The sequence below is a fragment of the Gymnodraco acuticeps genome, unplaced genomic scaffold (genome assembly GCF_902827175.1).
Source record: "Gymnodraco acuticeps unplaced genomic scaffold, fGymAcu1.1, whole genome shotgun sequence".
In the NCBI taxonomy this organism is placed as follows: Eukaryota; Metazoa; Chordata; class Actinopteri; order Perciformes; family Bathydraconidae; genus Gymnodraco; species Gymnodraco acuticeps.
The window spans coordinates 1367804-1393832 of NW_022989974.1; the positions used below are offsets into that span (position 1 = coordinate 1367804).

General features: G+C 40.5%; 1 protein-coding gene across 1 annotated transcript; it reads left to right on the forward strand.

Annotated features, from left to right (window-relative positions):
- The first annotated feature begins 168 nt into the window (after positions 1–168).
- On the forward strand, positions 169–25708 carry uhrf1bp1 (UHRF1 binding protein 1). The gene is made up of 21 exons (XM_034211054.1): positions 169–383; positions 2763–2925; positions 6762–6800; positions 7515–7606; positions 7701–7890; positions 8265–8405; positions 8501–8671; positions 9543–9723; positions 9830–9916; positions 10787–10957; positions 11607–11749; positions 18255–18396; positions 18665–18858; positions 19334–20526; positions 20660–20844; positions 20931–21055; positions 21172–21322; positions 21720–21979; positions 22155–22263; positions 22396–22487; positions 23158–25708. The coding sequence occupies exons 1-21, from the start codon at positions 340–342 to the stop codon at positions 23272–23274; spliced, it is 3990 nt and encodes a 1329-aa protein (XP_034066945.1). The 5' UTR covers positions 169–339; the 3' UTR covers positions 23275–25708.
- The last annotated feature ends 321 nt before the right edge of the window (positions 25709–26029 follow it).

Genomic DNA, 26029 nt, shown 5'->3' on the forward strand with positions numbered 1-26029 from the left:
ACACACAACCACCACTTTATCATTGCATAATTGCAAGTATTATTAGCTTGGATGCAGAAGTAGTCGTGATTGCTGTGATTTTCTGCTCTGTTCTCCCCGCAATATCCAGCAGGTGGCGTCAATGTGTCGTTAAAGCCCTTGTGTTGTTTTTTTGGTGTGTATGTGTGTATTTGTCAGACAGAGAGAAGGGGGGGTGAGTGAGTTGCTGTCCGGCGTTTAGCGAGGTAGCAGCGGCTAGAAGGATGCACAGAGCTCGGGCTGTGTATAATAAAGAGGTGCCTGCAGGATAGTGTTTGTTTTATTTACTGCTGTTTCTGCACGACAAGGACGCCAGCAGAAATGGCCGGATTAATCAAAAAGCAGATTCTGAAACATTTGTCACGGTAAGTGTCATCTTTGGCATTTTGTGTTAGCCAGTTAGCCCGGCTGGATGATGTTTTAACGTTACTGCCCAACACACAGTCTGCTAGTATTTGCTATCAAACGTGAAGCTAGCTACATTGATTTACACACTGGTTACCAACTAGTTTAACGCTACATGTTAAACAGTTACATGAGAATAACGTAATGATGAGTTAACTTGACAGGGACAGTGAACGCAACAAACCCGTTAAACCTGAACGGGATACAATTAAATTACTTTCACAACTGAATGCATGTGTTCTTAGTACTGTTATGCTACAGACTGTCTTTAATGGCTTTTCTAAGCTATATAAAATGGGCCTCACATCTGTCATTATTGTACCCCTCTGTTTACTTAGACACATAACGTTTAAGGGTCCAGGGCATCATAATTACTTTACAATAGAAACAAGTAGCATATTAGATCATCATTATCACTCAACTCCATCCATCTATCTATTTATAAGGTTACTATAGATTTCTTATACACAGTAAAGCTTAACACAATGCCACTTCCTCAAGGAGAAATACACATTTTCTTCATGGGTAGGTTATTAGAGGAAATATTTTAATAATCTAGCCTATCTAGGGCGAAAATGTAATCATCCCCAACTCAGAGTAGTCAGTTATGTTCCTGTAGTCCCATCAATGTCATCATTCAGCAACATGTATTCAATCTGGCACCATAATGTACATGGGCATATTTTGTATTCCTGTCACCTTCAGCATCCTCTCCAGAGCTGACTGCTCCCCTTCTCTGTACCTGCTCTTACTTCCTCTTTCTGTGATGCTGCCAAGACATGTGCACACTATGTTAGCTCCTTTTTAGGTTTGATTGCATCAGAAATGGTGAGCTGCTGTTAGTTTTTACTGCTGAAAGTTGTTAAGAAATACATTTGGGATGGAGAGCATAGTCGGTATCGTGTGTTGAAGGTGTATCTTACTCCAGTTGGATGATCTTCTATTTGACCAACTCTTATTCTCCTTCCCTGTGTTGTCTCTGACACTGAATAATTAAAACAAAATTGTCACAGTAGGTCGGACACACTGGACACAGACTTGGTCAGTAGAAATGCGAGCACATAGGATTAAAGTTATTGAATTGATAGTCTATGCATAGATTCAGTTGGTCTTCGTGTAGCGTTATTTGTAAAGCAGGTACCCAGGATGTAGACAAGAACACATCCGATTTAACCCAGGCCTTCCTACATGCATTCTTATGGCCATAATGTCTATATATAGTACAACGCCACTGTGTTAAACGCACATATAATGGACTTCTCAAACTAAATTGACAATTTCTATGGATATTTTTTGTGTTAATCGGATAAAAACGGCATAGGCATTGTTTAATTTTGAAACCAAACAGTTTTACTTTAAGCAAAACGTGTACAATGCACTCCTTCTTGCCTCAGATAAGCTGTGGGGTTTCTGTACTCTTTGAACAATGCTAATCTGAGTTATTAGTTTACATTGCTAGTCTTATTACAAATAGCACAACTATTCAGTCGTCTTAACTCCAACGTATGTCTTGATAATAAATACCACCAAATCGCTTTTTTAAAATTCTGCCAATCCAAAAGCAAGTGTATTACAATGCATAACGCTGCATGCCAGCTGTTTGGTATTTTGGACATGTGAAATAGCTCTACACCTCTATGACTCATTAAAGGCACTTGAAAAGTTTGGGAGTTAACATTTAAATGAGAGCAGCCAGCGGCCCATGTTTTGTTCACAAAATAAGTGTTGAGCTTTTATTTTATTGCTGAGTGTCGAAGAGAAGCTCAAGCTTTGACTGGCTTATCAAGTACAGCATGGTGTGAAGCCAAACGATGTTAAACGTGTGGACAAATTGGACCACATTTAAATATCATCTCATCAGTTTATTTAATACTGTTAATCAATCTGTTCGCCAAACTCTGTTGAAAAAGCAGCAGGCTAAATGTCAAACAAGAACAATACAGTGTGTCTCTTGGCTGATGTCTGAAATGTCATGGAGATATGCCAGAACAGTGTTCAGTCATGTATATTAAATTAAAATACTTGACACATTGATTTACTTCCATTGAGGCTGTTACCGGCTGTTGGAGCGCGCTGCACTAGCACCCTAAGAGTTAACCAAGACGGGAAATACAGCTGTGGCTCTAGTATGGAGGCTGCTGTGTTTTCTCAGGATGACTCATGCACTTGCACTGCTTTAGAAACATCTTAACCAAGCTGCATAATTTAATTTTCTTCATTCCTGTCTCCTCGATCATCAGTGACGTACTGATGTTGTCAGGTGTTTCCCTTGGTTAAAAATGAATGAAGCTTTTCCAGATTTAGGCTGTCAATATTTACTCTGGTCTCATTTTCCTTAGGTTCACCAAGAATCTGTCCCCAGACAAGATCAACCTGAGCACGTTGAAGGGGGAGGGGCAGCTGTCCAACCTGGAGCTCGATGAAGAGGTTCTGCAGAACATGCTGGACCTGCCAACCTGGCTGGCTGTCACCCGGGTCTACTGCAACAAGGCCGCAATCAGGGTATGTTACTATTGAGTGGTCTAACCTGATTGTGTAGCTGCTCTAAAAGGTGGGGCTGTCTCTCTTTTGTAAGACACAAAGTTGGTACAGAAAAAGTTCATAATTCATGTTTGTATTTGTCTATGGTTCTTTTTTAAAACTATACAAGGGTTTTCTGTTTATTAATGTCAGGAGCTTTGAGAGTTGTTAGAAAAATATCACTCGTCACCGGCTTGAGCTTCAATATCAGGATACATGTATTTATTATCCTTGCAAGAATGGAAGTAGTCATCACATACAGAGCATATGGCACAACTACTGTAGTTCCTGAACAGTGTCCTTCACATGCTTTAGAAATCTAGGTGTAGTGATGGACTCAGACCTGAATTTTAACAGTCACATTACAACAGTTATTAGGTCTGCATACTATCACCTGAAGAACATATCTAGGATTAAAAAACTAATGTTGCAACAGGATTTATAAAAACTTGTCCATTCTTTTATTTTCAGTAGACTCGACTACTGCAATAGTGTATTCACAGGGCTCACAAATGAATCCATCAGAAAGCTGCAGCCGATTCAGAACGCTGCTGCTCGAGTCCTCACAAACACTAAAAGAGTGGATCACATCAGTGCGGTTCTGAAGTCTTTACACTGGCTTCCAGTCGACCAAAGAATTGATTTTAAAATACTATTGCTAGTTTTTAAATCACTAAATGGCTTAGGACCGAGGTATATAAACGATCTCCTGCATAACTACACTGAACAAAAATATAAACGCAACACTTTTGTTTTTGCTCCCATTTTTCATGAGATGAACTCAAAGATCTAAAACATTTTCTATATACACAAAATAACCATTTCTCTCAAATATTGTTCACAAATCTGAAAAAATCTGTGATAGTGAGCACTTCTCCTTTGCCGAGATAATCCATCCCACCTCACAGGTGTGGCATATCAAGATGCTGATTAGACAGCATGATTATTGCACAGGTGTGCCTTAGGCTGGCCACAATAAAAGGCCACTCTGAAACGTGCATTTTTGCTTTATTGGGGGGGTCTGGGGGGGTCCGAAAACCAGTCAGTATCTGGTGTGAGGGGTAGGGGTAGGGTTAGGGGTAATGTTGTGAATCGAGTGGCCTGTGTTCGTCGTCCATAACATATGCCTGCCCATACCATAACCCCACCACCACCATGGGCCACTCGATTCACAACATTACCCTAACCCTAACCCTAATCCTACCCCTCACACCAGATACTGACTGGTTTTCGGACCCCCCCCAGACCCCCCCAATAAAGCAAAAATGCACGTTTCAGAGTGGCCTTTTATTGTGGCCAGCCTAAGTTACACCTGTGCAATAATCATGCTGTCTAATCAGCATCTTGATATGCCACACCTGTGAGGTGGGATGGATTATCTCGGCAAAGGAGAAGTGCTCACTATCACAGATTTTTTCAGATTTGTGAACAATATTTGAGAGAAATGGTTATTTTGTGTATATAGAAAATGTTTTAGATCTTTGAGTTCATCTCATGAAAAATGGGAGCAAAAACAAAAGTGTTGCGTTTATATTTTTGTTCAGTGTATGAACCATCCAGGAGTCTCAGGTCCTCTGGGTCGGGTCTGCTCTCTGTTCCAAGAATAAGAACTAAACATGGAAAAGCAGCGTTTAGCTATTATGCCCCGACAATCTGGAACAAACTGCCCGAATCGTGCACGCCCGCTGAAACACTTCCTATTTTCAAATCCAGACTAAAAACATATCTATTTGCCGCTGCTTTTAATTGAGCTGTTCATACTCACACTGCAGTATGCCTTTTATTCATGTCTCCTGTACCTGCTGTGTTTATTTATTTATTTTATTATCTTTGCTTTTTTATGCCTGTTTTTAAATGCCATTTAATAATGTGTTTATGCTGTATTTATTCTTAAATGTCTTTTTGTTTTTATTTTGTAAAGCACTTGTCGCGTGCTGAAAGGGGCTGTATAAATAAAATTGCATTGCCTTGCCTTTATATACAAGAGAGGGTGTTACACAGTGACAGGATGGAGGAATACCGGTTCAAAGCAGTATACGATGTTTTGTTAAGATTAGCTAAGACCCACGTCAGAAATGATCATGCTTGTCATATGCCTGAATCATCATGTTGAATCATCATGTTCATCACATAGCTTTCATATGCCTAAAACAGTCCTGATGCTCTTCTAGGTAATCATACATCCTGTCATGTACGCAGTTACAGTTGGGCCTGATATTGGAAGAGTACATTTAGTATTTTCCCAACAAGAGTGGTAGAGGAAATGAGCAGTGTCAGTACCACGGAGATGAGCCCTGCTAGAGGCACTGCTGCGGACATTATGATGCTTAGACAAGCACTGGTTATCAGTAATGGAGAGGCAAGCCGTGATTCAGAGGGACACAAAAGGCCAGAGGCTGCTGTGATCCTGGGATAAACTGGATGCTGTGCACTGGGCTATCAGCATTAAGGATGCACAATAAGGCATTTTATTTAGCTGGTACTGTCAAAGCAATTACTACCCATGGTTCACATGGCTGATCTAGAAAAAGAACCCATCATTTAAATTGTTGATCAAAAAATAGCACACTTGATTTAAAAGAAAAAGTGGTGTTACAACCTGTCTAGCTGTGTAGGAAGAGTTTTTACCCGGCTGACTCTGGGTAAAAACTCATTTTTTAAAACGTATTACTGGAATTCACTTGTTTGTTTTCCTATTCCCAATGCCCCTGGCTAACCTCTCATAAAAAAGCTAAAAAATGTAGACCAATATATCCTGAAATGTTAGCTTGGTCTGTACTTGGCTGTTTATCAGTTCCTTCTTTTAATAAAGTATGATGTTGATTTTAGAAGTCTTGGCTCACCACCAGGTCAACGATTGACTTTTTGTTCCTGATGGATATATTTGAACTTGTATATTTGAATACTTGTCATTGTTAGCATGCTTGTCATAATTAAAAATGTGTGTTATTTAAATTTGACCTTGATTTGAAAGCAATGTCAAAAATCTCAGGAATTTCTTTAAACTGCTCCTGATATTCAAGCTAGGTCTTGGACGCAGAGTATAGAGGATTTTTTCAGCTCTCAGTGCTGATTTTCTATCTATATGTTACTGTTTATCATCTTCAGACATCTTTAGGCACAACATTAGGTTTCATTGCTCTGCAAATAACTCTCTGACATAATCACAGTCATTTGGCTGCTTTCATTACTGCTTTGAGACATTCACTGCTTGAAGGCTAACAATGTCCTTTTGAAAGCTCTTGCAAATGTAAACGCAGTAATTACTAAACATTGTGATTCATTAGCCCAACATGTTGTCAAGCACTGCTACAGCTTCTTTGTTTTCTTTGTATTCTTAGATAATTTGGTCAAAACAAGCCCTTTTCTTAAAAGCTTTGGAACATTGTTACAATCGAAACACTCCTGTCTTCAGAAAACATGCAGTCCAGCCATGTGAAAACTGATCTATTAAATGTGACATTATGTTTTTGTAATAGTCAACACTTAAATGTCCATTACTGTCTTTTTTATGTTAATTATGTCCTTCACTTTTTCTTCTCTTCGTCTAATAATGAATGCTTTATTTCTCTAATGCTGTCATTTGTAGTTTAAGTACATTGTAATAATAACTAAACTGATGATATGTGATTTGTTTAATATAAATATCAGTATAACTCTGAATAATACAGTGTGGCAGTTCTTGTCGTCACTTTTCATCACGTTGCAGGAGCTTGATGTCCACAGTGCCCTTGTGCCCTGTGAATGTTAAACAGTGCAGAATGCTGTGGCAAGTGTTTGTGTCTGACTCTGTGGACCTTGCTGTTCTGTCTTTGTAGATACAATGGACAAAGTTGAAAACAAGCCCCATCTGTCTGGTAAGAGCGATGTTATTTGTGTCCTTCTCCAGAGTTCTTGCACATTTCTGCAACACTGGGCCCCTCCCTTTTATCCCAAAATAACTTTGGCATGACCCTGCACAGTTATTTGGCTGTTTGGTTATAGTTCTCAAGAGGTTGTGCTCTCTGTCCTGTTATCATGTTTGAATGTTAGTATTAAATATGCACAATTAATTGAAATGTTATATCGAAATCGCAATATGGATTAAGCAATATACAAAACCACAGTAGGCTCCTTTAGTAAAGGGACATTTGTGATTAATGTCATTCTGAATAAAATATAGTGTTTCCAGGCCTACCGACCTAATAAATAAATGGCAGATACTATTTGCACCCGGGTGTCCGTAGCTAACAATGATATTTGCACCCGGGTGTCCGTAGTTAACAATGATATTTGCACCCGGGTGTCCGTAGCTAACAATGCTGTATACACCCGGGTGTCCGTAGCTAACAATGCTGTATACTGTACACCCGGGTGTCCGTAGTTAACAATGCTATTTACGCATTAATGATAATGTGAATGATGTTTCAAAAATGATATCCCGACCCTAATAGTATCTCTATTGCAAAATCAGTCAAAAATAATTGCTAAACTAGTTATTTGCCCTAGTAAGTTTATGACTTTATTCATGTTCAGTCAATTATTTGCGGGGTATTAAAGTTTCATTATTTTCTTTAATATTATCTGTGCAGTTCTTGGATAAGGTTGAGGTAGAAATGCGGACATGTGAGGAGCCGCGTCCACCAAACGGCCCCTCTCCCATAGCTATCACAGCAGGACAGAGGTAAGCATGCAAATATCTTTATATTAATCAGACGACTAAAACTACATACCATGATGACTATGCCTTTACTCAAGGTTTAATTGTGTATTTCCAGTGAGTACGGCTTTGCAGAGAAAGTGGTGGAGGGCATGTCAGTGAGGATCAACAACATCACCATCAAGGTTCAGGCTCGTGCCTTCCACGCCTCCTTCGAGCTCTGGCAATTACAAGGAAACAGCCTGAACCCCAAATGGGAGAGCAGTGACCTCCGATACACCCGTGTCACCGACCCGAAGAGAGGAGAGGTACAGCACACCTATTATCTCCCTCTTCAGCTTTACACAGCTCTGACTGGACGTTGTATGCAAGGCCTAGCTAAACAAAATGTTTCACCACAGAAACGGTGAGTGCTCATTAGGCCTGCAGTGAATCATTTAATCAAGCCACTTCAATTGGATTATTATTAGCTGCAGGGGCCATAAAGAGATGAACAACCTTTCAGAATGAGGTTTTGTATGCCACTTAAAAGGAAATACGCCTTTTCCTTCTCGTTGGGTCAAATAAAAACCATTAGCCGTGCCACATCAGTAGCGATTTTATATAACGTGTGTTCTTTGTCTCATAGTGGTTTTAAGCAGGATCAAGCTGGAGGGTTTAATATGTTTATTGTTTCAATCAGGTGTTGACATTCAAAGAAATAAACTGGCAGAGTCTGCGTATCGAGGCGGATGCCATTGAGAGTAACGACCAGGATCTTGGTAGCACGCCGCTCCGTCTCATCACCAACCAGGGACGCATTCGCATCGCTCTAAAGCGCAGAGTAAGACTGTTTCTAACGTTCATATATTATTCTGTCATGGAAATCTGAATAGCAAACTATTTGTCACAAGTTTAATTCATCGTTGTTCTGTCTAGATAAAGGACTGTAACGTGCTGGCATCCAAGCTGCTCTTCATTCTGGACGACCTGTTGTGGGTGCTGACGGACTCTCAGCTCAAAGCCATCATACATTACGCCAAGTCTCTGAGCGAGGCCATGGAGAAGTCGGCCCAGCAGAGGAAGAGCAGGACGGCAGAGTCCCTACAGGTCTGCTGATCAATGTTTGGGAGAAAAGTCAGTGTGAAGAGGCATAATAAACCTGCAACATGATATGAGATTAAACAACTAGTGGACATAAAAACGTTAAATGTCTTCCAATAAAAAGGTCTCTTAGAGACAAAGTTAATATTTAAAACCTCATAAACTCAAAAATGTACTCAGCCTCCAAGAATTCAGTCTGTTTCTATTTTCAGCTCTCATTGCTTTCCAAAGCAACCATCAATGTTCAGTTTGGGGATTTTTTCAGCCTTTTTATGCATTTTTTTGTCTTTGTTTTGCACATTATAGACAGCCCCATCGAACATGCATAGAATATATATTTTTCAAGCTCAAACTTGGCTATAAATCTGATTTCTACTGATTTCTACGTTTTTCTTAATTCCCAAAACTATAAAGCTGCAAGGAAACCAAACTACAAGAGACATTACACATTGACATACAAATGTAGAATCTCTTTTGATAAGCACCTTATTGTCTCATTATTTAACAATCCAAGGTTGTTAAAATATTGTCACGTTTTTAACTTAAACACAACTATACTGTAAATAACTGACTTTAAAAAGAAAATTCTACAGATATAAATACATGTAAAAGCAACAAAAGCTTGGTTCTACATTCTAAAGTTATAGTACTATAAATAAAAGAAAACAAAGCGTATTAACAGATAACAGACAGTATTATTATAACAAAACAAAGACTTAAATATAGTTGCTTCAAGCCTATTTCTAGATATGTTAACTATATATTATAGTTGTAACTTGTTTGTGTTTCCCTATGATATTTCTTTTGCAAGATATTCTTTCCTCATTTTTGTCCATCATCTTGATAATTTAGATATTTGACCTCCTCTCTGTTTCAGACCGCTCCTCCTTCTCCTGGCCTCCACAACCTGTGGACAGAGACCCCCCCCGCCCCTGCTGGCCCCCCCAGCACCACCAGTCAATACTTTGATCTCTACGATGTTAAGGAGTCTTCTTACCACACCTTCATTTCCCGCTTGGACCTACACATATGCAACGACAGCTCTTCATTAGATGACGGTTAGTTGGAAATAGCTCGCCATGTGCCAAATGATCACATGTCCTTATTGAATTTGAAGGATAACGTCAAGCTGTTTCCTGTCACTTATCATGTGATCTCTCACAGATGAGGCTCCCCCACCGGGCCTGCAAGGTGCCATGCAGCTGACATTCAGGAGGCTGGGCTTTGACTACTATCCCGTCCACAGACCGGGTGAGTGTGATGGAGCTTTTCAACGCAGTTCACCCAGAGGCCTGTCCTGCTCCCACTTTATCCACAGCATTCATTCAGGCCTAGCTTTAGGGAGGATTTTCTACTCAAGCGGACTAATTGCCTGGGAGTGCGTGCCCACTGCCATTATTCTCTGTGGAATTCCTCCAGTGTAGAATGTGGAGCAGCTGCGTCGCCTGTGGAGCCGATTATGGTCAATTAACCACAGACCACAAACCTTTACTAAGCTATTTGTTTGATTAAGAATTACGGTCTTTGAATATTAAATAAAGATTTATGCATATACCAACCCAGGTCAGTTTTATACACATGTTGTATACTTATCCAAACATCCAACTTTGAAAAATGGCCAAGGTTGTTGACAAATACAAAAGAATGCACTCTAATTTACAGGAAGTTGCTGATACAGAAAAAGCTATTCTACTTTCAATTCTTCCGGATACTTTTTAAATATAGTCTTATTCATGTGTAACATTTCCTTGTCAATTTGTATTAAATATAGTCCTTTTTATCCTGTTTTAGTAGACTAAAAGGCTCAGCATTCTGTTCTTATATTTGTCAAGAAATCAGTTACTATTTTGTTCAAGTTTTACTCAATGAAAACTGTTTAAATTGTTCTTTATAGTCATCAGATTATATTTTATACATTTGACTCATTCTAGTCTACCTTAGTTATGAACTTGTTCCTTTCACCATGACCTCCTTATTGTTGTTGTTAACCCTAATTTAAGTATATGACAGACCATACATGGTGAACAATAAACAGTGCGTCAGGTTTTTGTTCAGAGGAAATGAGTTTGAAGCCTGGAATGGTGGCTGAATCAAATCCTTGTTGTTTCCTCTCTAAATCAGCTGATGGATGTCGGCACTGGGAGCGCTACAGTGGAGCCATGGAGGCTCAGGCTCAGTGGGCCGGGAAACTCCTGCAGGAGTACCAGAGGAGGGTCCAGGCTGCTGGGATCCCCGGGCCCCACTCTGAGGCCCCCCAGCCCAACAAGGACTCCCCCGCTAAGACAGTACGAGGTATGAGTGCAGAATTATAATATGTCAAAGCTTAAAGGACTCAGATAAATTGCACAGATCTACATGATTACTTGTATTTCCTTTATAACACAAGAAAATCCTACCACCTATAGTGTACTCGTATTATATATAGAAAAGTCTATATACTGGTCTATAGTGTATACATATCTATATTCCTGTCTATAGTACTGTTTATATTATGAGGTCTATATTATTTCTACCTTATTTTTATCAAAATGTATACTACTGTTAATAGTGCTTACACCTTTTAATGCTGATAATACTGTATTTACTTTAGCTGTCATATTTATAGACTTATTTTATACATAGGCTTGCCCTTCTGGTTAGACGCTAACTGCATTTTGAGTCCTACTATTATACTCTGTGCAATAAGAACAAACGTGAATGTAATTTAATGAAATCTAAAATAAATACCACAAAGTTACCACTATTGAATGATGTACCCATTTCCCAACAAATCTACAGATGGCTCAGTAACCGCACATTTTTTATGATAACAAAGAAACAAACCGTAACCAGTAAAAGTATTTCTCAATGTGTGTCATGATCTTACCGAGCAGCAGACTTGCTCTTTGTAAATGTGTCATTTCTGACTGGAAGTGATTTCTCCCCCACTCTCATTCTTCAGATGGTCAGTCCAGCCCTAAGTCGGGACCCTCCCCCTCTGAGCAGGCAGCAGGCAGGACCTGCACTGCTCCTTCAGGGTCCTCGCTGAAGAGGTTGCGCTCCTGCTGCGTGGTGGTCAGGGTGGACGACGTGGACATTCACCAGGCAAGCCTAAATGAATTAACTGATTAGATTGACCTGCTCCAGCACAAGCCTTACTTCAATAAATGCACTGAGGGGCTTCTGTTCTTCAGACATAGCAGTCAGGCTGTATCTTTGGGCAAGGCTTGACCTCGACTTACATTCAGAATATTTTAGTGACGACAAAGCAGTGAGGAATGCTATTAATACTATGGAAACAGGAGTTTACAATCTTACAATTCTTAAAAATATCCAATCCGCATCATGCCACAGACTGGTGGATCCAATAACAGGGACATATCAGCAAAGTCCATCAGCTCTTTAAAAGAATGACGTCACCATAAGTTTTATACAGTCACTGGTTACATTCATGACATAACTGCCTACAGTTAACATGGAAAACATGAATAGTTTGTGTGTAAAGCAGGTATTGGTTGATTAATTGATAAAAAAACACTCTTTACAACTCTTTGCAGTGAGCATGCTTAATATCTGGCCACAATCATTATCAAGATGAGGCCTAATTGAGGTGCTTTATTCCATCACGATTGGACAAATGATAACTTTTGAAAAAAGATGTGTGTGTATAAAACTGGCTCTTTTCCAAAACTCTAGCTCCATGGTAAGCTAGCTGACTAACACAAGTGTCATGTGCTGCAGTGAGCTCATCACTTGCAGTTAGCCCACCTGGGAAAAACCAGTGCCAGGCATCTGCCTGACAGGCCGTACGGAGGGAACAAAAGTCTCCTCTGTTCTGCCCAGCTATCTAATTTGTTTGATCAGATTGCTGCTCTGTTATATTGATGTGATTATGTGTAAATGCATCAAATTGCCCCTCTGGGAAACCTTTACAATAGATTGAGCTGTACAAACAACCAGCCTTGATATATTTTTAGTAGGGCTGTCAGTCGATTAAAATAGTTAATCGCGATTAATCGCAAATTAATCGCACATTTTTGATCTGTTCTAAATGTACCTTAGAGGAATATTTGTAAAGTTTTTAATACTCTTATCAACATATGAGTGGACAAATATGCTTTATGCTAATGTTTATTATCATTTGAACAATGACAAATATTCTGATGAATATTAAACACAACAACCTCTGAACATTACAAATATTCGCCTCAATTCAACCTGGAACCTCTCTGATACAATAATACAATACAAAGTGTGTGTGTGTGTGTGTGTGTGTGTGTGTGTGTGTGTGTGTGTGTGTGTGTGTGTGTGTGTGTGTGTGTGTGTGTGTGTGTGTGTGTGTGTGTGTGTGTGTGTGTGTGTGTGTGTGTGTGTGTGTGTGTGTGTGTGTGTGTGTGTGTGTGTGTGTGTGTGTGTGTGTGTGTGTGTGTGTGTGTGGTGTGTGTGTGTGTGTGTGTGTGTGTGTGTGTGTGTGTGTGTGTGTGTGTGTGTGTGTGAGAGATGGATCGTTGGAGCTATGTGCAACTCAAGGCATATGCTCGAACGGGAGCTACCTGGACGCTGCAATCATGTTGCGCACTATCCGTGCTGAGTGTGCTGACTTTTCGTACAATGTCCCACTGTCTGGCTTCCTGCATAAAGTCAAGTGCTCGGCACAGTTGTGGCGAAATGTCGCTCCTCTGTTTTCATTTAAACAGCTCCTTCTATCCATTAGCGCAGCTAGCTAGCACCAGATGCTAACAACAACAATGCACGTAAGGTCTCTCTCTCGCTCGCTCGGGCCACACATACACACACCCTCCCGGTCCTCCCAATAGCCAGTCGGTGCCTGCCGGTGAGCGTGGAAGTGTGGTCTGCCACAAGCGGGCAGCAGGAGCGGGGCTGTCAGCATCAGCTTGTAGATGGTATTTTAAACTCGATGCGCTCTGAAACTACGGGGCGGCCGAGGAAAAAAAAATACACATGCGTTAATCGCGTTAAAATAATTAGTGGCGTTAATTTTTTTTTGCGTTAACGCGTTATTAACACGTTAACTTGACAGCCCTAATTTTTAGCCATGCACCTTTCTTCAGTCAAATACATCAGTAAGAAAAGAGAAAGTCTCTCCACTTGGCTGCTCTGGTGTTTTCATCTGAGACGGAGAAACCCCCAGCCTCTTCAGATTACACTCTCAGCAAGGGCGCCGGAAGTGGGGGGGCCAATGGCACTTTTCAACCCTGCCCCACATTTTCGCAGCAGCAGATTTTTTTTTTCTTTTTTTTTTCTTTTCAGTCTTTATTTCGAACAGATTCAAAAATAACAAATAAAAAATAACAAATGTGAAAAACAGAATACCGTATTGTTATAATACAGTATTTATCCACATTCATGGTAATATTTGTATATTCAACAAAAAAAACAAAAAAAGTCTTCATATTAATAATAAATCATATGTGTCCGAAAGGGAGTAGGAGGAAGCAAATGCTTATTAATTCCCACCCCTTACTTGATCAATGATTGTCCTTTAAATCATTATGCAAGTTATTCCTACTTAGATTTACATGTATACATACATATACAATAATTTCTCGTCTTCAATCACCTTTCTTCATTCTCATATTTTTCCAAAAAAGTGTTTCTGTACATCCTTTTAAACTGAATTATGCTTGTGCTTTGTTTTAACTCCTGCTCCAAACCATTCCATAAAATCACCCCACAGATTGTTAAACTCATACTTCTCAGAGTTGTTCTGACCTTGAGTTGTTTAAAATGTAGCTTTCCTCTCAAATTATACCCACCCTCTCTGTCTATGAACAATGTTTTTAATTTCCTAGGAAGTAGATTATGTCTGGCTCTGTACATGATTTGTGCCGTTTTAAATTTAACCAGATCAATGAACTTCAATATGTGTGACTTCAAAAAGAATACATTAGTGTGTTCAAGATATCCAACATTATTGATAACTCTTATAGCCCTTTTTTGTAATGTGCATAACGGCTGTAGGTTGGTTTTGTACGTGTTTCCCCAAATCTCCACACAGTAAATCAGATATGGCAATATTAGTGTGTTATAGAGTATACAATGAGTTATAGTCCAGAATGTATCTGGTTTTTCCCAATATTGCGATAGTTTTAGCCAGTTTTGCTTTTACATGAGTGATATGAGGTTTCCAGCTGATTTTGTGGTCTAAAACCACACCAAGGAACTTAATTTCATATACTCTTTCTATGTGTATGTTATCTAGTATTAATTGTATCTGTGGATTTGTTTTATGTTTTCAACAAATTCAACAAATTGTTGTCTGTTGCTTAAATAATCTCTCACCCAGTTTAATCCCAACCCTCTGATGCCATACCGTTCCAGTTTTATCAGTAAAATATTGTGATCTATGGTGTCAAATGCTTTTTGTAAGTCTATAAATATTCCCACTGCTTGTTTTTTATTGTCCATGCAGTTTGCTATTTCCTCACTTAATTAGTGCCATAGATGTTGATCTATCTTTCCTGAATCCATATTGACTGTCGTCCAAAAGCTGATGTGTTTCCATGAAACTGTGCCGCGGAAAACTGTACAAATCCCGTTTCAATAATTCCCCTCTACTCTAAAGTCGCATCTAAAACGTGATCTGATCTAGCTGTGTATATTTTGTTATTTTTGATTGTTATATTCAATCTCACTAGCTACAGGCATGTTTGAAGCTTGTGAAGGGAAGATGACAGCTCTCGCCACTCTGCTGTTCCTCAGCGCCGCCCCCCTCCCTCCCGCTGAAATTATGAATGTAAGGTGTATAGTAATCATAGATAACACGGCAGGGTCCGTTACAGTTTGTTTTTATCTGATTTCAAATAAGCAAAGTCTTGGGTTTCAGAATATTAAACTTGTTTCGGCAAATTCAGATGATCAATAGGCCTACAACTTTGAAGCTTGTGACGGCATAATTACAAGCGGAGAACGGAGTAGCTTAACGTCACAGCAGCCATAACAACAGCCGGTGTTTCTCGTGAGTGCAGTAATCCAAACGAAAATATCTTCCCTCCGTAGTATTTTGATCATTTGCTCCGCTAATAATCAATCATGATGATTGATGATGAGAAATGATGGATTCCAGAGAAGAGAAAACTTTAAAGGCCTTTTTCTCAAAATGATGACTCGGTGACAGTCATTATATAATGTGACATATTTTGCTTAATATTTGGAGTACAAAAACAATCCTCATATCATTAGAAAGCTAGGAATCAAAATGTGTCTTCGGGTCAATGCGACTGATTTCGATGGAGCAGCAGGTAACTTTGCATTAGGTAAAATAAAGCAGGCAGACATAACAGGAAGAATATGTACATTTTAACCCAATCAAATAGGACATTGTCACACCATTCAAATGTATCCATGTAAATTACAACCAATAAAAAAGCTTAGATTTGTTTATTTGTTACGTTGTTTACTTTATTTGTTACGTTGTTCTGTGTGTGTCAGCCGTTAACCTAGAAATAATATATACACTTGCAAACATGTCAGAAGAACCAGCGCAGAAGAAAACTAAATGTGACCCGCTCTATCGAAATCAGTCGGAAGTCGCAACGGCTCATTTCAGAATAAACGTGGATTTACGTGAAAAACTATTTTTTCAGGGTTCGGGTGTTTTGTTTGATTTTAAACAAACAAAGTCTTGGCTTTCAGAATATGAAACTTTTATTTCCAAAATCACACGATAAATACATTTTTGAAGCTTGTAAAGGGATGTAGACAGGCACCTCTCACTCGCAATCTGCTCTTCTACAGCGCCGCCCCCTCCCTCCGCTGAAATTATGAATGTAAGAGTATAGTAATCATAGATAACACGGCAGGGTCCGTTACAGTTTGTTTTCATCTGATTTTAATTAAACAAAGTCTTGGCTTTCAGAATATTAAACTTGTTTCGGCAAATTCAGATGATAAATACAACTTTGAAGCTTGTAACGGCATAATTACAAGCGGAGAACGGAGTAACTTAACGTCACAGCAGGCATAACAACAGCCGGTGTTTCTCGTGAGTGTTTTCCCCGGGAAACAAACACAATACACACAAACGCAAAATTACACAAACACACACACACACGTATACACACACACTCGCGAGCTTCCCCTCCAAACGAAAATATCTTCCCTCCGTAGTATTTTGATAATTTGCTCCACTAATAATCAATCAGATCGATAGATTCCAGAGAAGAGGAAACTTTTAAGGCCTTTTTCTCAAAATGATGACTCGGTGACAGTCATTATATAATGTGACATATTTCGCTTAATATTTGGAGTACAAAAACAATCCTGATATCATTAGAAAGCTAGGAGTCTCCTCTTTCCAGCAGTGTATACAACTCAAAATGTGTCTTCGGGTCAATGCGACTGATTTCGATGGAGCAGGTCACAAATACAGTCAATCTAAACTTAAATGTAACAACTGGAAGGTCACATCCCTGACATCCACATCTCCGGAGCCTGGACCTTCATCAATCATAGAAACAGCGAAGCCAGATGAACCCAAAAGCAGCACCTCTGCGGCCGCAGAAAAAGTCAAAACCGCCGCCGCCCCCACCACCGCCGCCGTTGAACCGAAACAGGCTGGTTCCGACTGCATGGAGGTTTGTTGTTGGGACATTGAGGCGGGTAAAGCTGTACAGCTAACTATCGGAAAAAAGGAGACCGCTAGTAGATTATTTGAGCAAAGAGAAGGTACTTCAACGCAGAATGGTACAAAAACAGAGAGTGGTTCATTCTTTGCAAAACCACTAAACGATAGTGATAAATTGCGATGTTAACAACCTCATGATAACCTCATATTTTTTTAACTTAGGATCATACCTGTGTTTAGTCTAGAAAAAGGTAAATGTGTGCATTTTATTATAAAGTTGTGTATATTTACAGACTATTGCAAAAACTAAGAAGCTTATAAACATCAGGTTTACAACTAAAAGAGCTTTACAAAAAAGTAACCAAAGATGTTTGGAGTTTTATTTGAGTTATTCATTTACATTTTTTGTCTAAGAGATGCTGATTTGAAACCGTTGTTAGGCCTACATACAGTTACGCATTTCCTGTTTCTGCCGGAGAGAGGGGAGTTTGTCCCAAAGCTTGCTGCTGTATTTACTCCCTCCATCTGACAGGAGGGAGCCTCATGTGTCACTCCACGGAGTTCACTCCGTCACGGAGGGTGTGTGTATAGGTGTAGGGCGTGGTTTGGGATTGGGCCATACACACGCACTTTTTTTGGCCCCCCTACTTCTAAAATGAATCCGGCGCGCCTGACTCTCAGTGGTTCTGCAATTTCACTTTGGACATTTTCGACTTTTCATCATGAAAGAACGTAACATTTCCAGGTCTATTTAAAGTCAAAGACACTTGTAGTTCCCCTTTTTTTTAAAGAACAAGAGACCCCGGGAACATTTTCTATATGCCTTCAGTTTATGACAGGAAGTCACTCATGTCCTAACTCAGGAGGTTTAGTTTTGTTATGTGCAACATTCCTTTGTTGAGAAATTGAGTTCCTTTTTTCCGTTTGTTATTATGTTCTGAATGAAGTAGATTTACCCCAAAACAAATCCCATATTTAGTTATATTTACACGACTGTTCTAACTTCTACACATCAACATTCAGGTGTCAACAAGAGGCCGTCAAAACAAGAAGACCCGGTCCTTTTTATCCTGCAACCGTAAAGCCCTGCGTTTACCAGACAACGTACCGGCAATTCATCTGCAGTTCACTGAGTACTACTTTCCTGACAACACCAGCTTTACAGGTATTCTGCGTTTGCATGTATTTAGCCATATTTGTTGTGTTCTCTCTCAAGTTTAGATCTCTTATAAGCATTGTATGTCCGCTGCATTTAAATGTTTGTATCACAGCACAACCCCCCTGTTATAACAGTATTACAGACCTGTCTGTTTGACCTTGTACGTAATGTTTTTTTATCAATTCATCATGCATGTGTGTTTGCAAGTTGACAACATTTTCTGACAAATTGGACTTTATTGCCATTGTTTTTTTCGCTTTTTTTCCTCTTCCAGTGCCCACCTCAAACCTGTATGCCCAGCTGAACGGCCTGCAGCTCTGTGTGGACCCAGCCAGCGTCCTGTGGATCAACCTGTTCTCCAGGGGTCTGCTGCACACCCTGGATCAGGTCAAAGCTTTCTACCATTTGCAAGACAGCTGCAGGGCAGAAGAGCATGTAGACGTGCGCTTGGATGCAGCTCAGCTCAAGGTGAATACACACTGCACTGTTGTTTTATATATTGGTCACTCACTGTGGGGAGGTATCCCTCAACAAAAACAGGGCTATTCTAGCAAAGAAATGCTGGAACGAGCTCCCCATCAATATAAGGACAGCAGAAAGTTTACATATCTTCCGCCACAGAATAAAACCCCAGCTGTATTGCTACTTTGGCCATAAAACACACAGAAATAATTGTAGCATTTAAAGGCTTTACCCCATTTAAAAACTAATGCACCTGCACTTACAATGGTTTGGCCTATTTAAAGCTCAAATACCTGAATGTTTCTTGTTGTTCTGAGATGTATTTTTGGTCATTAATTCCAATTATTTTAAGCTAAATGAAATAAAAAAGATATATATTTGTTTAGCCCCTTTTTTGTCTGATGATTAGTTGTTTCATTTCAAATAAACTGTACTACCGCCTGTAAATTAAAGTTAGATGTTGTTGTAATCCTTCCTATAGTTAATAATCCCCTTGGACTCTTCCATATTGGACCACCCGGAGCGCCCGCAGTCCCTCTCTGTTACCGTCCCCCAGATGGTCCTCAGCAACACCCGCCTCTGCCCTCACGGCTCCAGAGCGGACCTGAACAGCACCTTTGAGAAGTTCTCCAGCTGCCCTTTCTTCCAGCACACACCTCCCTGCCCTTACCCCAGGGACCGGAGTGCCTTCCACCCCCTCCCCTCCACCTTCCTCCAGCACTCTCAAGACGCCGAGCCTCAACCTTTTGACAGAAAGCAGCTACGACCCCAAGATGTCTGGTCTCTCAGTCTGTCCCGTGTGACCCTAGGTTTTGACGGCGCCCGGCGATTCCCCAAAGGCAGAACACAACCTTTTGTTGAACCCTTCGCTGTGTCTGTGTGGATTTGTCAGCCCTCTGCCTTCAAAAACGGATTATCGTCGTCCTCCTCCAGCCCCAGCCTAGCCCACCAGCTATCATCAGAGCAGGAAGAGGCTTCACTTGCCTCTGTACACTTCCTGGCCCACACCATCACTCCAGTGAAGATGTGGCTCAACCACTACCAGTATGTCGCCCTGCTGAGGATGAAGGACTCCATGGCTCGTTTGGGGGGGGAGTTAGGCCGGGATCTTCGAGATGTCAAGCAGGCTCAAGGCAAGAAAACAAAACCTGCTACAGTTTGTCTTTCCCTCCTGGTGGACTCAGCAGAATTGGGTCTCCTGTTGCCACCAGCGTGCACAGAGCCTGAGGAAGAAGTCCCCCACACCCCGGAGACAGACAGCGGCAGCATGACAGACTCTGACATCTCCCCCACCCATCACTCCGCAGTGCTGGAGGACAGCGGGTTAGAGAACGGCGTCTCCTCCATCAACACCGGCTCTGCGTTCGATCAGGACGAACAAGACGGGGTGGTGGAGGAGGCGTGTGAGGCCGTAGAGGAGGGGGACGGTTTGACAACAGAGAGGGCCATCCACGTCCTCTCACCTGGACACTCCCCCGCACTCTCACGCGAACCGTCCAACTTCAGCCTGGAGGGAGAGCTGTCGAGCGCCATCACCGTCACCAAGGATGCGACCAAAGACGCCCTGAGTGCCTCTCTGGACCTGACCAAAGGCGCCTTTTCAATGACAAAGGACGCCTTCAGCATGCTGAGTCGTGGCACCGGGATGAGTAAATTGTTCAGTCCGCAGGCAAAGTAAGTCTCTCCTGCAGTGCTGTTGGCAACATCATGAATGTTTGTATTTCTGGAACCCATACTGTGCGCAGCATGCTTTTACTGGCTGCCCCTTAACGAATGTGTGTGTGTGTGTGTGTGTGTGTGTTTATAGGGAACTGGTCCAGCGCTCAGATGAGTCCTCCCCCTCCCTGGCTGCCAGCCTGCACCGCCAATCCATGAAGCAGTCGCCTTCCCAGCATTCCTTTGATAGTGCTATCTTAGATGGCAGCCTGCCTGACGAAAATCTCTCTGTCGACAGCGATTTCAGCGAGAATTTTGTTGTTCTCATGGACTCAGGTGCTTAAAACACTGCCAGGTTTCCAAAGCAATGTCTCTGAATCACACAGGTCACATCTATTATAAGCTTGTTATCATGTTTCCAGAGTTTGGGATGGAGTCCATGTGTCCCAACAACACAGGCAGCCCGGCCCCGGGCACAGAGGGGGGGTCATCAGCCGACCTCAGCAGCTCTCTGTCCCAAAGCATAGAGGACGTATCTCAGGATATGGTGGGTTACTACGCTCTAATCTCAAAAGTATAATTAATACCTTATAAGTATAAACATTGATTTGAAGTATAAATCCAAACTGTTTTTAAATGTGACCTCATGTGCTGTTGTTACAGTCCTCAGTGTTGCTGCTGGTGCTGACTGGAACAGCCTGCACAATGGAAGTAAAGGGAGAAGACCAAGTAGTGGCTGTCGAGGCCCAGAATCTGGTCCCGGTGCAGATGGGTAATATCAGAGTATCTGACCTGCTGGCTGGCCTCGTTCAAGGTAACTGCTGTTTGTTTCCTAAAAAACAAAAAGTCTCAAATATTGTCTTTGTTTTTCTGTCTTATAAAACACTTTTTTAAATTAAACTAATCAGTGGGTTGCTTAAATAACTCTAGGAAAGCCTATTTTTACATAAGTATTGTAAATCTTTATATATTATCTCAAAATCCTGATATGAGACTAAATATCGTCTCTGATTTTGAATGTTGTCATTTAGCATAATTGTTGTTTTACTGGTTTTATATGCTGATTTACAAAAAGTGAACTATGTTTCTAAACTTACTAGACTGTTCTGATGGTTCAATTATTGATTTGACCCAAATAGTAAATCTTCTTGATCAAGATGGTACATCTGGTAAAGTGTCCATGTGGTTAACCGTCTCCTTTGTTTCTGCAGCCCCAGTCTTACCACCCCAGGACCGGCCCGGTGTGAGGGGCTGTCCTGTGGTGTGCCTGCGAGCAGAGATGGGACCCTCTGCAGCCCGACACTCAGGTCAGGCCGAGACTCTGGGCTACATGGAGATGAGAGTGCAGAACTGCAAGGTGGAGCTGTTATCCTCCACAGTGACTAACATCGGTCCTTTCCTGGAAGACGAGTTCAGCGCTGACAGTCCGCCGATGAAGTTACACATGAGCAACATCACAGTCACTTTGAAGGTTCGTTTGGGTTAATGCAGTTTAAGAATATTACCTATTTGATTATTTCTGATGATTTTAGTCTCAGTATTTTAAACACATATTAGATGCAAGCAACCTTTTCCCCCCCAAAAAAGAAAATACTTTTGACAGTGTTGTTGTATGTGGTTAATTTTCACTTTTTAATTTCTTATAGGACGATAGCCCTAAAATCTACCCTACAGCGCCTCAGCCCGTCCCAGCCTCATTCAATGTGGATCAGCTGCTGCTCGAGCGCTGTGAGGACGGCATGATGAGGCTCAAAGGTGAGCTTTCTTTTGTCTTCAGCAGCATCTGAACCGTAAAACCACAAACACTCCAGCTCACAACATCTGCTGAAAGATCTTCACAGAAACATGAACAGAAAGTGATCTGTACCATTTCCTCTCTGCTCGCAGCTGAAGGTTCAGACCCTAAAGCCTCAGCCTGTGTTCCTGTGGCGGCCCCCGACAACCCAAACTGTTCCTACTCTGTTCAACAGCAAAGCGAGGTAGGGGAGACCAAGCAGTTTCATATATGTATAGATTTACTGTTTATGCTTTGATCTATTGTGTCTGTAGCTAGGGGTGTAACCTGGTAAGTTTTTTCCCCTAGCCGGTTAGATAAAAAGTTATACTTTTACCTGCACATTTCATAAACAAATTACCTTACCAAAAATCAAGCCTCTTAAAAACAATGTTAATGGTGAAATATTGTTTTGTATTTTAATTTATCTATCAAATTTGCCATCTTTGGTCATTTTGTTTCTACTCACTGAAAAACACACTCATAGGAGGTTTAATTGACAATTTGGTCACTATTTCCACACTCTTTAGTTTAGGAAGCTTACAAAGCAGGACCTCTGTATTTAGTAGTATCAGTTTTATGATACTTTAACAGGGTCAGGTGAAGATATTTAAACCTCATCTGAATTACAGTTTCTACTCATGTTTAAATGAGCCATAATCATTCTGTCTGTTAAATACATCTGTAATACTGGTGTCCTGTTGCTGGTCAGCTCTAACACAGAGAGGGGTCAGTAAACAGGATAGTGTAATGTTGCCTTAATTACACCTGTTACTGTCCAGCAGAATCTGATATCGGCCCACTTGGCAAGCAGTATGTTGCCAAAATGTTCATGTGTTGTAGTTGAAACTAACTGATCCAATGATCTGTTACAGAGACAAACTCTGGAGTGCCAGCTCTCCGAGGCCCAGGCCGCTCTCACACAGGCCCTCAGCGAGAAAGAAAAACTCCTTCTGGAAGTCAGGAAGCATGACCCCGCGTTTACTTTTTGAGCCTCTCTTCTGTCTGTCTGTCGCCTCTGAGCCAACTGCATCACTGCTCCTGCTGAGGAACAGTGATGGGATGCATCGGGCTGAATGTCAGGAACCAGCAAGACTCATTTAAATCTGGATGTTGGACATGTTTGAAAAGAAGGTGAAGCCAAGTTGTGGCTTTGGATCACTTCCAGAGGTTAACAAAAGAGCCTGTATGACAAATACTAAAAGGACAACTTAGTGAGCTTACTTATAGGTATATTATACCTATAGGCTATTTTTTAATATGGCAGTTTAAATGAACATTACTGCTGTACTGAAGACAAATGATCCTGGTTATTTCTCATCCCAGTCAGTGTGGATAGTAAAGTCATTGTGTGGTTTCGGTGTTTGTCACACAGCATGCAAGGGTAAATATCACCAAGCTTTAATTATCTCCGGTTAAGTGTTTTGGAAATATTAAGTTGATCACATGCCAAAACCTCCTCCTCTTCACATGCACTGACACTGGCAGACAGCTGCTAGTCCATGAGTCGCTCCCATTTACAAAACACAACTTAATGTCAAGCATGCTTTGTGAACCGTGCTAATTTACACAGCACATTTACACATAAACTGTTATAATGCTCAATAGACTTAGTCAAGTAGATTACCTCCGTTAGATGTGAGTTCCTTTTCATTTAAAAGTATTATGACGATAGTATCAACTGTTGTACATGTGTTGTGATAGATAGGTAGGGAAAACAATGCACTTTTTCTTTTTTAAGGAAGCAGAACAACACTGCTTTCACTGACACAGAAATGCATCTCTTTCCACCTCGGTTGCTTTTTATAACCACCAAGGTGGCATGGTAACAGGCTTTTATGAAGTTTCACTGTCCTTAATAAGCAGGTTGAACCATGCCCCAGTGTTATTTTTCTTTGAGTTGTGTTTCTTTTGTATTGTGAAGCCTCTGAGCTCTCAGGGCGCACAGTAGCTCCAGTACTGTAACAGGGTTAGTCTTTTTACTCCAACACTCTGGTTTAACTAGGTTATGTATTATAACTACATCTACCAGAGTTATAATACTGATCTACTTATTTTGTAGCTTGCTAGGAAACAACTGCTAGTGTTTTCACCTCTGTGCACATTTGTCATAGTATAGTGGTCATGAACTAATATGTGTATATTTATTTAGATTTCTCAACAAGTGCTTTTTTGTTACACCAGAGTTACTTTACAGTGTATTGAAGCCATATCAATCTAAGAAAATTAAGTTTGAATAGAAAACGTTGGTACTAATAATGTATACGTTATGTGAATGACCAAATTCATTACAGGACATATTCTGCAGGATTGTATCAGGCCAGTCATCAAATGTTCAAACTTATTTTCTATGCATAAAATCTGTTATATGCATGGATTCAAACCTTGATGAATTTGTTCATCAAAAAGACTCCACAGTACGATATTCAGTGTACGAATGCTTTCATGAAAGAAACCTGTCGGCTACAGTTTCTGTTCAAGTGTTCTATTGTTACATCAGTGGTTTAGCATTTTGCCTGTGGAGTTATAATTATCTTTTTTTATGGTTGCATAGCTGTTAGTCATCTTTCATCATTTCCCACTGTGTGCTCGGGAGACCTCTGGTGGCTGAACTGGCCTGAGCATTCCCCATGAAAAACACTTTCCTTCCTTAAACATCAGAGTTGCCTTGCAAGCTATGAATGCTTGATGTGCATTTTTACAGAGGAATGTAAAATATTTAAGCAATAGGAAGTCAGCTTTGGTTCAACCAAAAAAAAAAAAAAACTACACGTCTTATGTGGCATTCTTCACTTAAAAATAAATGATGTACTTACTGTCTGCCAGGTTTAAACTGCATGAGCACTCATCCCATTTTAACTATCAGTGTAAGAAAGCAGAGATACTGCTGTTTATCCTCAGAATAACTTTAGTTGTGATCTTCTCAACTTTTGATGTTTTTGTTTTTGCATGGCCTAGAGGACAAAGATACAGTGGTATGAAGTTGAACCCTGCCTGGATGTAACATGTAGCTTTAAGGTTAATCCAGTCTCCTCTGTCAGGCTCTCCGTTGAGAAGCATCTCTTCTCCACTGGTGCTCTGATTCCATCTGCTCATGACCTGTGCTCATAACCATGCAAAAAGGAGAAGGACAAAAAGTGAAGCAGTCACTTCAACCAAGCAAAATGTTGCCAGTGAGGGAAAATGCATGTACTGGGGTGATGTTGCATAGTTTATGCATTGTGAGTTACTTGCACTTGTGTGATAAATTCACTGGAAATTGCACTTGTTTTGATGTATATCAGTATTTCTGTCGGTTGTGTAGTTACATTAATTTTGTATTTTCTTTATCACTTAATTGAAACTAATATAAGATTGGTTCTGTGAACCAAAGCTAGTATGTGGAAAATATTTTGAAAGTGTAAGAATAAATGATTAATTTCTGAACACTTTTCAATTGTGCCTTTTAAGTTTTAATAGAACATGCATGTTTCCATGTAAAGAATATCTGTTTTCACTTTTGCGTCGTCATAAAATATGTACCAACTTGTACGTTCAAAATCTCACTATCTCTATAGTTTCGACTAACTTGAAAATAAGTTTAGATATTTCCAAATAAAACTGGAAGCATTGTTTTTTCAGTATTGTGAGACCAACAAAATACATTCTGAGATTCACTGAATGATGGCAGTCAACTACTAACAAAACCTTTATTTTCAAATGTCAATTAAAAAAAGCTAAATAAATACCAAATGTGTCCTTCTATAG